This window comes from Chrysochloris asiatica, unplaced genomic scaffold, assembly GCF_000296735.1.
Source record: "Chrysochloris asiatica unplaced genomic scaffold, ChrAsi1.0 scaffold00044, whole genome shotgun sequence".
In the NCBI taxonomy this organism is placed as follows: domain Eukaryota; kingdom Metazoa; phylum Chordata; class Mammalia; order Afrosoricida; family Chrysochloridae; genus Chrysochloris; species Chrysochloris asiatica.
In genome coordinates, this window is record NW_006408562.1 from 6544949 (window position 1) to 6559995 (window position 15047).

Genomic DNA, 15047 nt, shown 5'->3' on the forward strand with positions numbered 1-15047 from the left:
ATTTTCAGAATTATGTGTATGCATATGCATAATACCTGTGCATATACACATACCTAACTGACATTCAGAGATAAAAATTGTGAACAATCTTTCTTCCATTCATTTCTCAATATCTATCTACACACCTCCACGGTGGTGACTAGAGATGGGGCTGAGTAAGTGGACACCCCCCCCCACCGCTGGAGGTTTCTACTGTGCACACACACTGACCTGCACAGCAGAGGTTACTCAACAGTTTGTTACGATTTTCTTTTTGTTTTTGTGTGCTGCTTCTTTGTCTCTGCTTTTATATTGTTTCTGTGTTTGGTCCTTTTGGTCACTTTTTTTCCTGGGCTTTCTCTCCCTACGTTACCCAAGAAGAGACAGCAATTGTGGCCATATAGCTAAGCTACAAGCATATCCCGTAAAATCCCACCATCTGGACAGCAACCAATACTAGCTACTATGCATTACATAGATAGCCAACACCTGCTAAGATGGCTCACAGATGAGTGATAAGAGACGTAAAAGGAGAAACCTCCAGATCACATCCAGGAGACACTTAGTAAGATTAACAATATGTTGTTGTTGTTGTTAAGTACCGTAGAGTCAGTTCTGACTCATAGTGACCCTACACAGGCTTTCCAAGGCTGCAAATCATTACAGGAGCAGAAAGCCTCATCTTTCTCCTACAGAACAGCTGGTAGTTTCAAACTGCTAACCTTGCAGTTTTCAGCCTGATTTGTAACCATTATACTACCAGAGCTCCTTAGCTTAACAATATAGCAACATACATTCATTTAATCATTGAAAACACATCTAACTATTGAAAATGTCCAAGAAAAAATAACAAAAGTTCTCAGCACATATCCAAAAACAGAAAAGAGTAAATGAGACAAATGAGCTAGAGGCAGACATGGACTTCCCATTAGAAGAAGAGCAGGGTTTGGATCTGCCTGAGAAGGAATTCAGAAGAATGATATGGAGACAAATCCAAATGCTTCACAGAATGGTGGAGGAAAATAAGGAAGAAGTCAGGAAAGTGCTACAGGTGCAATCAAACAAGATAGATACAGCACTGGAAAAAAAACATGCCAAAAGAGGTCCAGATGATTAATAATAAAATATTAGAAATGGACAATACACTGAAAGGGCAAAGGAGTAGAATTGAAGAGATGGAAGCCAGAACCAGCGAGCTGGAAGACAAAACTCTCAATACTGCTAAGATAGAAGAGCAAGCAGAAAAAAGGATTAAAAAAATCTGAAGGGAGTCTAAGATTCATGTTGGATAGCATGAAGAGGAATAATTTAAGAATTATTGGCATTCCAGAACAGGAAGAATCACAGAAGTCCACAGAGGAGGTAGTTGAGGAACTTCTAGAAGTGGAAGAAAATTTTCCTAACATCTTGAAGGATGAGAAGATAAGCATTCAAGAAGCTGAATGAACCCCAGGAAGGACAGACCCCAAAAGAAAATCACCAAGAAATGTCATAATCAAGCTCTCCATAATCAAAGACAAAGAGAATTCTAAAAGCAATCAGGGAAAAGAGAAGTGTTACTTACAAAGGCAAGCTAATCAGATTAAGCTCTGACCTCTCAGCAGAAACCATGCAGGCAAGAAGGTAATGGGGAGACATACATAAAACGCTAAAAGAAAAAAGAAAAAAAAAACCCAATAACTGCCAACTGAGAATTGTTTACCCAGCAAAGCTGCCAATCAAATATGATGGAGTAATCAAAACATTCAAGGATAAACAAAAGCTAAGAGACTTTGTCAAAGCCAACCTAGAGCTTTAAAGGGAGTTCTTTGGACTGAAAACCAGTAAGAACAGACAACAACCAAAGATTGACAGACATGGCAACACCACCCAGAACTCAGTTAACAGATAGCATAGTCCAGAACAGAACAAAATTACAACAACAAATTCAGAGTTACCTGGGAGGTCAATCAAAGATCAAAATAATAGCAATGTCAAAGAAGGGAAAAATATAAGAACAGATCCAGGTGGTGAGGAAGTCAGGTAGATTGCAGGATACAATAGACTGTCTTAAATGGAGGGAAAAGTTAGTAGACTATAGGGTAACCTCAAAGAAAGTTAATATTTCACAACATACCATGAAAATGAAGATCCAAGTAGAACATGGAAACATTAAAAATAAGAAGAAACTGACAAAAAATAGCACAAAAATTATGAACTCAACACAAGAAGGCATGCAGAGCAAAGGAACGAGCAACACCACAAAAAAACTAACATATGACATAATGACAGCAATTAATTCATACCTATCTATAATTACACTGAATGTCAGTGGATGAAATGCACCAGTGAAGAGACAGAGAGTAGCAGAATGGATAAGAAAACAAGTCCCTTCAATATTCTGCCTGCAAGAGACACACCTTACATACAAAGACAAAAGACAGGCTAAAAGTTAAAGGGTGGAAAAAAATATACCAAGCTAATTGTAATAAAAAACAAGCAGGAGTAGCAATACTAATCTCTGATCAAATAAACTTTAAGGCAAAAACCAGCATAAGACATAAAAAAGGACACTGTCTCATGATTAAAGGGTCAATTGAGCAAGATTACATAACCATAATAAATATCTATGCTCCCAATGAAAGAGCATCAAGATATATGAAGCAAATCTTACTAGAATTGAAGAAAGAAATAGTTCTACAATTATAGTGGGAGATTTTAATACACCACTTTCGAAAAGGGATAGAACCACCAGAAAGAAACTCGGCAAAGATACAAGGTGTGGGGGAAGGTAGAATCTCCACTGAGTGGTTTCCAACCTGTCTCGATGGAACTGGTGAAAGGAGACCAGGATAAGACTCTTGTGGTTCAATAGTGAATAATTGCTATCAGGACTGATTGTGAATGTTGCAAATATAAAGGTAGACTTTGTAACAAAAGGAAGGGAGTGGTTGATCTTGCAGCCCAGGAGTGGAGGACCCTGGGACCATCAAGGAAGAAGAGTGGAGTGAAGCACCCTATCCAGAGAAGAAGCAACACCAGAGATGGAGGCAGAGACGATGACCGGGAGAGACGGAGCACCTGGGGACTCTAGACGCAAGGAGGGAGAGGGGCTGTGTGCTGGCAGCCTGGGGGGCTGGCGTGCAGAGTATATACCCTTTGGTTGTTTGAATGGTTATGTATTCCTGATTGCTTCAGTGTACATCCAAAAACAAACAAACAAACAAACAAAAACAGAGGGATTGGAAGCAAATGCTGCTGAATGATGATGCATGGAAGGGATTGAAATCATTGCAACGAAATGAAAAACGATAGAATGAATGTAAAGCTGATGCTCTCCCATGTAAACTGTCACTGAATTCAAAATAAAAATTTATTTAAAAAAACAACAACCATGACTTGCATCAGGCACACCTTATTCTTCGAACTGCTGTAATTGCTCTTCAACACTTTAGAGAGGTCTTGTGCTGCAGATTTGCTAATGCAATACATCATTTAAAATTGTTTCTTGACTACTGCTTCCATGAGTGTCAGTGGCTGATCCAAGCAAAATGAGATCTTTGACAACTTTAATCATTTCTCCATTTATCTTGATGTTATTTATTGGTCCAATGGTGAGGATTTGTGTTTTCTTTACATTGTGATGCAACCCATACCTTCGCATGGCTTTGGTCTTTGATCTTCATCAGGAAGCATTTTAAGTCATCTTCACTTGTCAGCAAGGTTGTATCATCTGTATAATGCAGTTGGTTAATGAGTCTTCCTCCAATCCTGATGCCGCATTTTTCTTTATGTAATCCAGTTTCTCGGATTATTTGCTCAGCAAATAGATTGAATAAGCATGGTGAAAGGATACAACCCTGGTGCACACCTTTGCTAATTTTAAACCATTCAGTGTTTTCTTGTTCTGTTTAGACAACTGCCTGTTGGTCTATGTGCAGGTTCCTCATGAGCATACTTAACTGTTCCGAAATACTCATTCTCCACAATTGCTTTGCATTAATTTTGTATTGTATTACATTTAGCAGTCAGGGGAAGGTTGCCATACCAAGGCATTGTTGTTAAGTGCTCTCGAGTTGATACTGACCCTTGCGTTATGAAGGAGGAAAAAAAGTCAATATGGAAGGATATTTTGATTAAGGCCTAAATTTATCAATGGCCAATTCATTAACTAATTGTTTTTTTAATCTTTATCTCCTTTGGTTTTAAAGAGCTCTGATGGCTCAGTAAGTTGGACTGCTAGTGGTTGGCAGGTCTAACCCACCCGCTGCTCCACAAGAGAAAGATAAGACAGTTTGTTTACCTAAAAATGTATATCCTTGGAAACTCTATAAAAGTGTTTCTGCGCTCTCCTATGACTTGGAATTGTGTCAATGACAGTGGATTTGGTTAAACTTTGGTTTTCCCGGCAGTACTTTGTTGTTGTTACTGTCACTGATTCATGCCTTTTGGAGAACATGTGTGTACGATGTCCTAGGTGTTCCACTGATTGAAGAACTGTGTGTTTCTGGTGTATGAATGAAGCCCAAACACATTACAGGCATGAGACTCTTGTCAGCGTGGAAAAGAGGGGAAGCTCAGACCCTCGAAATGAATGGAGCTTGGAGATGAGAGCCCTTTTAATGAGACCCAGGGAGTAGAGATAGAAAATGTTTGAGGTCAAATGACAGTGTCAAACAAGAGTCCCCCTAACTGGAATTTATTTGTTCATCTAACACAGGCCACAAATGTAAGTCCTTTCCATGTAGTTGGAATATCTATATTTTTTCTATTGCAATTCATATTGGCAAATGCTACTCTATTTCAAAGCCAGATCATTCTACCTTTATAGCGATCATTCTATAACCAAAATAATGGTTGGTGGTCTGGTCCTTTAGAATAGGAACACAGCTGTTGTAGGTCTAGCATTTAAGCTGGCCAAATGTTGTTGTATGTCTACATAGGACATGTCAGTTTATTGAGGTGGGTGTCTTGTGCTAGGTCCTCTAGAGAAGCAAAAACAGTGAGACTTATCTATGTCTATACAGAAAGAGAAGTATAGATCAAGGGGATGACTCACAATTGTAGAGTCCTAGGTTCTCAGTGGAGAAAAGAAAGCAAGCTTTTCCTGAAGGTCCACTATACTGGAAGCAGGACATAGACACACATACACACACACTCAGGAAACATCCTTTCAGTTGATTGGCTACCCACAACCAATCATCAGAGAGTTCATTATCATCTGCCAAACCACTGGGAATCCTGGTCCAGTCAAGTTGACACAAACTTTAACTGTCACAGTGGGTGAAGCCAATCCTCGCTCTGTGTCTTCTCTGTCTGTTGTCATCATTGCCCTTTCTCTGCCACATCAGCTCCTGTGTTCTACCTCCCTCTGCATCTCGTATTCATTTCCTTTCTGCCACCAGCACTGATTATACTTTAATTTATCAGGACTTGTTCCTTCTATCAAATACTGATTGTTGTTGTTGTTAAGTACCGTTTAGTTGGTTCTGACTCATAGCAACCGTATATACGGTTTCCAAAGACTGGCAGGTGAGCTTGATCCGTCAACCTTATGGTTTAAACCAAGCTTAAACTTACTGTCCAGCGCAGTAACCCAGAGTGCCACACCACAGCTCCTCATGCTGATTAGTAAGCTATAAATTAATGTCCTCATGACCAGTCTCTTCCCCATTCCCTCAGTGTTAAATGATTCTTTCAAATCCAGGCTTTGACCTAAATCTGCACCAACTTCCCACCGCCACCTACTCCTTAATCAATCCCGGTTACTGTTTCTAATCTTGACTTCCTCTACTCTTCTATTCATATTGGCATTGCAGAAACAGTTGTCAGACAACTGTATCAAAAGTATGATATTAAATCATTTCAATATGATGGCCAGAAGCTATCTATTGGTTTAATGCACAGAGTAGACATGCAAAATCATTTGCTGAATGTATGGAATGAATTAATGCATAATAAATAATCACCACCTAACACTGAGATGCATTGTGACTTCAATCATTTGCGAGTAATGTCTTTTTCTTTTCATTCCTATAGTTGTGATGGGCCAGGTCTTGAGGGCTGCCCAATAAATGGGTAAGTGTTACAATTTTGTGTATTTGTCCTCTAGCCTTATCAAGTTCTTATTCTTCCTGATTCCATCTTCATCCACATGCCCACCTTGTTAGGTCATTGTCTGTGGTGGGATCGTAGAATGTAAGATGCTAAGACCTGCTCCTCTGGAAAGTACTCAGTGCCTTACAACTTCTCTTCATACATAGACCATCTCTGACTTCTTCACTTACATCAGTTTTGTTGGATGCTTCTCTTATTCCCACTAGCCCAATAACTGGTCTGATTACAAACCTATGTTTCAATGGGCTGTATTCGATGACAAAGGTCCAGGTTGGGAGAATGCCCTCACCTTACTTCCTTCTGCAATTGCCCAACAAAGTCATCTGGACTCCCTTCAGCTTTCCCATTGTTATCAGTTGGTGAACACAGCTTGAAGAACTGTCAATTCCTGTTCAGATTCCTGAGGAATAAATAGCATCATCATTTAACTAAGTACGTTTGATCCACTGAAGGGAGCTCTGAAAGGGCATTGGTAGGTTTTGTTTATGTGAAAATGATGCTGCTGATGAATCTTTGATATTGACATCTCAACCGGAACGTATTCATCAGTTTGCCAACCAGCAGTTCAAATGTGATAAGCACTTCAGAGTCATAGCCTTGTAAATGTTTCAAATACAAAGTCCAGTCGTTTAGGTGGGCCTTCTCTGGAGGAGTTTGAAAACCTCTTATGTCTGACCATGATGCTTTTTTAAATGTCTAAGATTCACATAGATATAAACACTTTGTAATCACGTCATTCATAGTGTTTCCTGTGGCCATGGACCCCAACTTGAAAGCTAAGAATCCCTAAAAGAGTCTTAATATTACTGAAAGTGTCACTGTGCCCTACTTGGCCTATATACCTTAAATGTCTCATGTATGTGGAGTGCTGTTTGTTTTGTGTGGATATGTTCTTGGGATGAACAAACTGCACATTCATGTAAAAGCATTATTGAAGGTGACTTCCTTTCTGAATTAAGTAGTTTCCTAATCAAATTAGGTACTGTCCTAATCAAGAGATCAGATGAAGAGGTCTGGATGATACCTCGGTATTAAAAATTCAAACACCAGGGAACAAGGGTACCTCTCCTATTCAAGAAAGCTAGAAACAATAGCCTAGACCCTTTAGTCTTCCTCTTCTCTCTTTAGAAGTTGCACACTTTCTGGGACCATTTAAAATGATGTCAAAGTTTCAAAGTGTACAGGAAATATTTTTAAAGTCATTGTAATGAAAGCAGCCCGCTTTCACCTCACCTTCCCTTGTTGCTCCCCCTCATTCCAGGCCTAAGATCCCATCCATTGCCACTGGGATTGTGGGTGGCCTCCTCTTGTTGGTGGTGATGGCCCTTGGGATTGGCCTCTTCATGCGAAGGCGCCACATAGTCCGGAAGCGCACCCTGCGTAGACTGCTACAGGAGAGAGAGGTAAGCGATCCCCGAGCTCCTTGGGTGGTCCCCTCGTAGGCCAGCCACTGCCTTTGGAAACCCTCACTACTCCAGTTTAGGAGCAAAAGCCCTCATACATTTGAACATATGTAATTTCCATGTGTAATCATACAGGACACATTATTCACTGTGATGAAACATTTTTGAAAAAGACTCCCTCAAGATCCGTGTTTCCATGGTTACTTTTTGGTGCACCTATCAATGAAATGAAATGCATATCTTTCTAGGGCAGATTATACGAAATGGTTATAAAGCTTTGTAGGGGCAAGACACTTTAAAATATGATACTTGTGTATGCATCAGTGTCCTGGTGTGGTACTGTAGGACAAGCACTGGACTGCTAACTAACAATGTTGGCAATTCAAACTTACCCGCTGTTCCTCAGAAACCCTCTACAGGATCACTCTGAGTCAGAACCAGTGCGATGGCACTTAGTGTGTTTCCATAGAAGAAAGACTGAGAATCTGTAATTTGTTGTGTTCCTATGAAGGCACTGTGTTTGAAGTAATAAAAGATTATCTCTTTGGAAATTGCCATTATCCAATCAAATGGCTGTTCCTTTTTTAATTGTTTGTGATTGGTGGTATCCTTGGCACTGTGATTCACTGATTCACTTGAACGGGTCTTTAACCAACATCTCCGTGTCCAACACTACATTTGAAACCCTGGTGCCTGGGAGGAGAGACCCACAACTGCTCATAAGCGTAATGGTGTTTTTGTGTTGACAGGTCCAACAAGCCACCCAAATGACCACCATATAAATATTTCCCTCACTGAAATGTTTCAGTCCAGCTATTTGGCATGGAAACTAAAATAGAAATTGCATTTATTGAAATATAACTGTTCTGTTAGGAAACACTTGTTTTCAGAGCCTACGTATGTTTCCCCTGTATCCTATAAACCTTTATAAAAGTTCTTTAGAAAAGGTGCCTATTTTAAATCTTGAGTGTGGGTGGTAAGCCACTTGTCCTAAAGCATGACCACCTGCCTTGGTCTCTGGCTGTTGATGTTCTGGTCTTATCTAACACCCGCCTACCCTGCCAGCCCTGGGAGAACATCATAGGTCTTCTCCTTCCACCCACAGCTTGTTGAGCCACTGACGCCAAGTGGAGAAGCTCCCAACCAAGCTCTCCTGAGGATCTTAAAGGAAACCGAATTTAAGAAGATCAAAGTGCTTGGCTCTGGAGCATTTGGCACTGTTTATAAGGTAAGGTCATTGAGGGGCACCTCAAAAGAAGAAAGCCTTGGGGCTACAGGCCCACCACATCCTCACCTTATTTGTGGGTGAGCCTAGACAAATCCAGGTGTGCTGTTTCTTTGTCACCATTGTCTACTCTGTGTGTCACTAAGGGCTTGGAAAACTCCACAAAGTTTTTCCCAAGTTGTTGAGAGGAAGTCTTTCACAATAACAATGACAAATCATGTGGTTCTGTAAGACACTTAAACAAGAAACCTTGGAAGCTGTGTGTGTGGCACAGGTTTGTGAAGGTAACAGGAAAAGAAAGAGGGAAGGATTATAGGTCAGCAGAATTCAAATCCAGGCCCAAAACGGTTTTCTCTGAATTTTGCCTCCCTCTTTTCTCTTTTGTGGCACTGTGGAATAAAGCTCTGAACCGCAGGGTTGGTTCAAACCACAAGGACAGAAGTTCAAACTCACCACCCACCATAGGATAAACGCTCATCAAGGAGCTTTGGTAGCATAGTGGTTACGAATCAGGCTGCGAACCTAAAGGTCAGCAGTTGGAAACTACCAGCTGTTCCATGGGAGAAAGATGAGGCTTTCTGTTCCTGTAAAGATTTACAGCTTCAGAAACCCTGTACAGGATTGCTATGAGTCAGAACTGACTCCACGGCACAGAACTACCAACCATCACCAAGTTTGATTGGAACTGGAAGATCGGCAGTTATAGGTTGTTATGAGTTGGAACTGACTTAAAAACAGCAATGGTGTCTTTTTGAGTCCTGGAGTCCTAGGATAAGCACTGGAGTGCTAACCACAAGGTTGGTGGTTCTAACCCACCAGGCACTCCTTGGAAACCCTATAGAGGGTTGCTATGAGTTGGAACCAACTTGACAGCACTTATCAACAACAGTTTCTCTTTGCATGAAGGCTGCTTTGGTCAGTGCAGCCTAATCTAGCATCTTAGAATTCTGGACCAAATGAGTCTTAATGATTTTATACCTGGAGCAAGCTTCCAGGTTTTATCGAAATGACTACTGTGATGTCCAGAGCTTGAAAATGATACTACTGCTGAGATGTCAAGATTCCCGGGACCAGGGGGGCTTGGTGTACAGCTCTGTGGCTATAGCATCTCTCACCTGTTAGGGTTGTGTTACTGATCAAGTCTGTCCAGTTCACAAGGCAGCCTACTGCCTGGTCTGAAGACTGCCACCTAATGTCTTCCTGTCCCTTTCTCACAGGGACTCTGGATCCCAGAAGGAGAAAAAGTTAAAATCCCCGTGGCTATCAAGGAATTAAGAGAAGCAACGTCTCCAAAAGCCAACAAGGAGATCCTTGATGTGAGTTTTTACCCTTTTCATCTCTGTATCCCTGGATGTGAGAATCTGCATTTTCTGAGAAAGGTCTGGCAGTCTGGTGCTCTGCTTTAGAGCTCTCTCATCAGCTTGCTAATGTTCAGTCTTGTGTCTCTTTTTCTTGTAGCTATAATTCCTAATAGTAGATTTGTCTCTGGTTTTATTACAGGTGGTATCATTCTCTCCAAGTCCTTTTCCTTCAGAAAAAATTAACCTCTTTCATTCTGTTTTCTCCCAAAATGCATGAAACTGACTTATGGTTCAGTGTCTATTCACTGAGAACCGTGAGGCATAGAGAAACTTGCTCAGGTTTACACAGTTGGGGTAGAATTCAAGCCCAGCTTTATTCCAGTCACCAAAACTTGTATTCATTTCATTCCACCAAGTTATCTTATCATCTTCTTAGTCCTAAACAACACAGATATTGAAATAGATTGTTTAAAGGTGTCTAGGATGGGTGATGGAAATGGTTTGCTCTCAGCAAATAGCCTGAAGACTGGTAGCTCACACCCATATAGCAGGTATATCATAGGAATACCTGGGCTCTGCCCCTGTACAGAGTACGGCCAAGAAAACCCTCAGGACAACTCTGTACACATGCGGCTGCTGTGACTCAGAACTGACGCAGCAGCTGTAGGTTTGTTCTGGGGTTGGTTTGGTTTTGGTTTTGGGGTGTTTTCTTTTTTTGATGTACGATGCCCATTTTTTCAACTGTGTTCTATCTTCTGTACTATTAAATGTCCTGAATTGTTTTCTGGGGTTTTTGTTTGTTTTGTTTTGATGTTTGTTACATTAAGGATTCAGTCTTTGGAATGTAACATGAGATTTGTATGTTTTTACATTCAATCCTATTGAACTTTCTTTGACTTCTTTACACCCTCACTAAACGAATATGGAGCTACACCTCTCTGAAAGGTGCCCTGGTAGTATAGTGGGTTATGAGTTGGGCTTCTAACTGTAAGACCAGAAGTTCGAATCTACCAGCCACTTCACAGGAGAAAGATGAGACTTTGTGCACCCGTAAAGATTTACAGCCTTGGAAACCCTGTACTATGGGGTTGTTATGAGTTGGAAACAACTCCACGGCATACCACCGCCACTACTACCTACCACCACCTCTCTTAAAAGGAGACCAGTGGGAGGGCAAAGGGAGGGCCCTGGAAACTGTCCAACTAGATGCTCAGCAAGATCCAAAGGACAAATCCTTTGGGGTCAAGTCATTATAATAACAGTGCCCTGAGTCAGCCATGGGCAGACTTCTCTGAAACAGAGCCAATGAAAAGAGGAGATGGAGGGGACTCAGACATGGGTTAGCAGAACAGAGTCAAAGAAAAAGAAAAATGGTAGGTTTTATTGCCTTCAAAATCAAGGGAGCTTTGTTGATCTTGTAACCAAGGAGATCAAAGTCCGATGATAATATTCCACCCTTCTGGTTTCTAACCCATAGAATGAAACTATAATAAACAATCCAAACATAGGCCTTAATGTGTTCAGACATGATGAAATTCCCAGTGATAAAACCCTCTACACTTCACAATTTAATTAATTTTCTCTGAGCAGCCATCCCTTGTCTATATTATAGAAGGTAAAATCCTCATAAGTACACTTGAGTGTACTTCAAATTGAAAGATAATGTATTAATACAATACATTAGAAAGCCTCACACATTGATGATACCCCTTGTCAAGCAAATTTCTCTCTCATTTTAATGGATTACAAACTCTTGTCAGTCCTGTTAACATCATGTCACATAATGTTAACATCACCCAAGAAGTAAAAGTTGTCCTGTTATTTCACTTACAACCCCTAACTCCACCCCCAAAATAAAATCTTTATGCAGAATTTCTTTCATTAATTCATGTTTAGCTATTCAAGATATTTGAATTAGTTCCATTAAAAATTTTTGAAATGTAGATTTTAAAAATATTTATAAATGGAAAGTTGAAGAGAATTTTGTTGTATTCTAAGACGTTATCAGTGCTTTGAGAACAAAGTCATCTCAAGCAGCCCAGGATCTTCTAACTGGGTGGGATGGGTATGTGTTTGTGGGGTGGGGATAGAGTTAAAAAAGAGATGGAGATTTAAAAAGTAAGTGTACCCACTATTTGGAGGTCACCCATTGTAGAACAGCACGGGGGTGGCATCTGACTTCCTCTCACATCACAGGGTCAGTACCAACAGTCCAAGGCTGACTCCTGCCATGCAGACGTCAGACCTGCCTACACTCCAAAGGTGTTACCAATTTGACATCAACCATCTCTCCCATGAGGCTTTCTGCTTCCCATGATGTTTTCACCAGCTGCTCCTTGGAAACCCTTTACAGGTTGCTATGCAATGGCCTTACAGAACTCGTAGACTGTACTCACATTTGTGAGATTTGTTAGGGAAGAAACAGGTTTCAGCTTAGAAACACTCAGGATGCAATTCTTCAATCACGGTGGCTTCTTTGCAGCTATGTCTGAAGGCACGCCTCTCTCTGGCCCCTTGACCTGACCCCAGCCCTGCTCAAGCAAGACTTACAAAGCTATTTAACTCTGCAGTAAGTGTTGTGGGTTAATGCACTGGACTAAAAAGTCAGTTTGAAACACAAGGTTAGTGGTTCAAGTTCACCAGCCGCTCCTCAGAAATCCTATACAGGGTCCTTATGGGTTGGAATGCACTCGATGGCACTTCACAACAAATAAATGTTCAGAGGAACTCCACTCTACCAGCAAGCCTCAGGTCAAAGTCCCTCAGACTTCTAGCTACACAGACTAAGAAAACCACTGCACCATCTCCTAGTAATCTCTTGGTTCTACTGACATCATTTTTCTACTTCTTCATTGAGGAAGTTCGGTGAAGAGATCTCAGGTCCACTCCTGGGTCTTCTTTCTTGACGGTGATGTGAGCTTCCCTTCCATCTCAGGCATGGCTCATTTGAAGCTGAGGAGGATGACAAAACTGACCAATCCTCACATTAGAGTTCTGTATACTTTAGGATGCTTTGGCTTAGGTGATTGTCTGCTAATTGCAAGGTTGAAGTTTCAAACCATCTCCACAGAACTTTTTGTTCCCATAAAGATTTGAAGTCTCAGAAATCCTCTATAGGGTGGCTGTTGAGTCAGAATCAAGCTGGTGACAGTGGGTTGAGTTGAGTTCCTGTCAGCAAGAGTACCATGTACTTTTTTTTTTTGCATTATTACAAAGCTATCCAATCTCTTTGGTGGACCACAGACATCTGACATTTTGCTAGTCCTACCCAGTCATTTGGTAGGAGTTACAAAGACTGTGTCTAAAAGGGGCGCATCAAGCAGTTTCCAGCATGGTGCTGTTTAGACTCTTGCCCCATCCTCTCTCCGATTAGTCGTCCTTTTCTCTCTCCCTCATTTTAATTTCCTTTCCCCCTTGTTTCTTCATTCTGGCCATGTCCTTCAGTAATAATGGTGTGGCCATAGCTTTGTCACTTACGTTTTGTAAAGCTCTCAGTCTGCAGAGGACTGACATGGTCCCAGCAGCACAGATGATGTGCAGGTGATAGTGTTTCTGCTAAAGAAAAGAAAATGTAGTCAATTTTAAAAGTGAGCAAAGAGCAAATAAATCCAGTGACTGGAGAGCCAATGGGCCTGGACACAGATTTGGAAATACTCACACCTACTTGTAAGTTGTCACAGTCACCTAATTGTAACCCTGTTTTGTGTTGCTATTAGTGGTTTCCCCAACTCATATTGACCCCAAGCAGGATATATGAAACACTTCCCAGTCCTACGCCATCCCCATATTGGATGACAATCAATCCTGAACCTCCGTTAGACTGTGTTCAGAATCATAACAACACAGTAGCTTCTGCTGACGGATGCATGGTGGCAACACATGACTTTCAGAATCCAGGAATTAAACCCTGGTCTTCTGTATGGAACAGGAGAGTTCTATCATTGAGCCAGCAGGGACTCATCATAGATGCGTGTTCCCTGGTGGCAAATAGCTAAGCATTCGCCTGCTCTTGGCGCTCACCTTCCATAAAGATTATAGCCTCAGAAACCCTACGAGGCAATGGAGTCTAGTCATATGGGGTCATTATGAGTTGGAACTTGGCACCTAACAACAACAAAGTTTTAAAATTATAGCAGCCACCTACTCTTCCTTCTGAAGGCTAGAAATGTGCTCTTCTTTCAGAGTTTAGCATCTAGTGGAATCCTCCCCCAGTTCATAAAATGTGATAGATATGACTGGCTAACAAAAGGAAGAAATCAATATCACCTCAACAGCTGGGACAAAGCAATAGGAGCAGCCCGCTTCAGAGAGATCCTCCTGCCATGTGACTCAGACAGTCACCACTCATGTCTGAGTGTGAACGCAGCCTTCCAGTGGGCCCCGCCTGGCTTGGGCAGCTAATTCAGAAGATTGTTGTGGAATTCCAAGCATACTTGGTGTGGGTCACTGTGTACCTTAAAGATTTCCAAGATAAACAGGCAACAACAAAGCTCACTTGAATTTCTGGGCACACTGAAGGAGACACACAACTGAACAGCCTTCCCTTTGTGCCCTGGGGAGCGAGAGGGAAGCAGTGACCCAGTTCTGTTGGTCTATGAGTTTTCAAGAGGGCTGGAAAGCACGCTGTTCTGTGTGTCCGACACCCGCCCCTGCTCTGTTCCCCAATCCCTGTTCCAGGTCAGCTCCTGGCTGCTCTACCACAGATGAGCTGCTCAGACTGCTCAGGTTTGCAGATTTTTCTCCCCTCAAAAATGAATACAATATGTCTCCAAATCGCAACCAGATCTTGAGAAAATAGGCCCGGGCGGAGGAGTTTCTTTGGTGTTATGATTGTACAGCTTCCCAGACTCCAGGGAGAGACGTGATTTGTGCTTTTCTGGCAGTCCATGGCCTATTAGTTTTTCCATAGACTCTCCAGTTTAAATATAGGAAAGGCAATGGAAAGAGAAGCCAAAACAAATTTATATATGCCTGTGTGTCATAAAGCCTGAAGCTTTCTAGTCACCTGGTAACCAGAGCCCTCAACACAACAGCACATGTTCA

At 41.5% G+C, this 15047-nt stretch overlaps 1 protein-coding gene across 1 annotated transcript in view; it reads left to right on the forward strand.

Moving 5' to 3' along the window:
* EGFR (epidermal growth factor receptor) overlaps nt 1-15047 on the forward strand; it is a 78084-nt gene that overhangs the window by 33851 nt on the left and 29186 nt on the right. Inside the window, exons 15-18 of the mRNA XM_006861865.1 lie at nt 5998-6036; nt 7337-7478; nt 8584-8706; nt 9921-10019. Coding sequence (XP_006861927.1) covers nt 5998-6036; nt 7337-7478; nt 8584-8706; nt 9921-10019 — 403 coding nt within the window. The remainder of the gene's footprint in view (nt 1-5997; nt 6037-7336; nt 7479-8583; nt 8707-9920; nt 10020-15047) is intronic.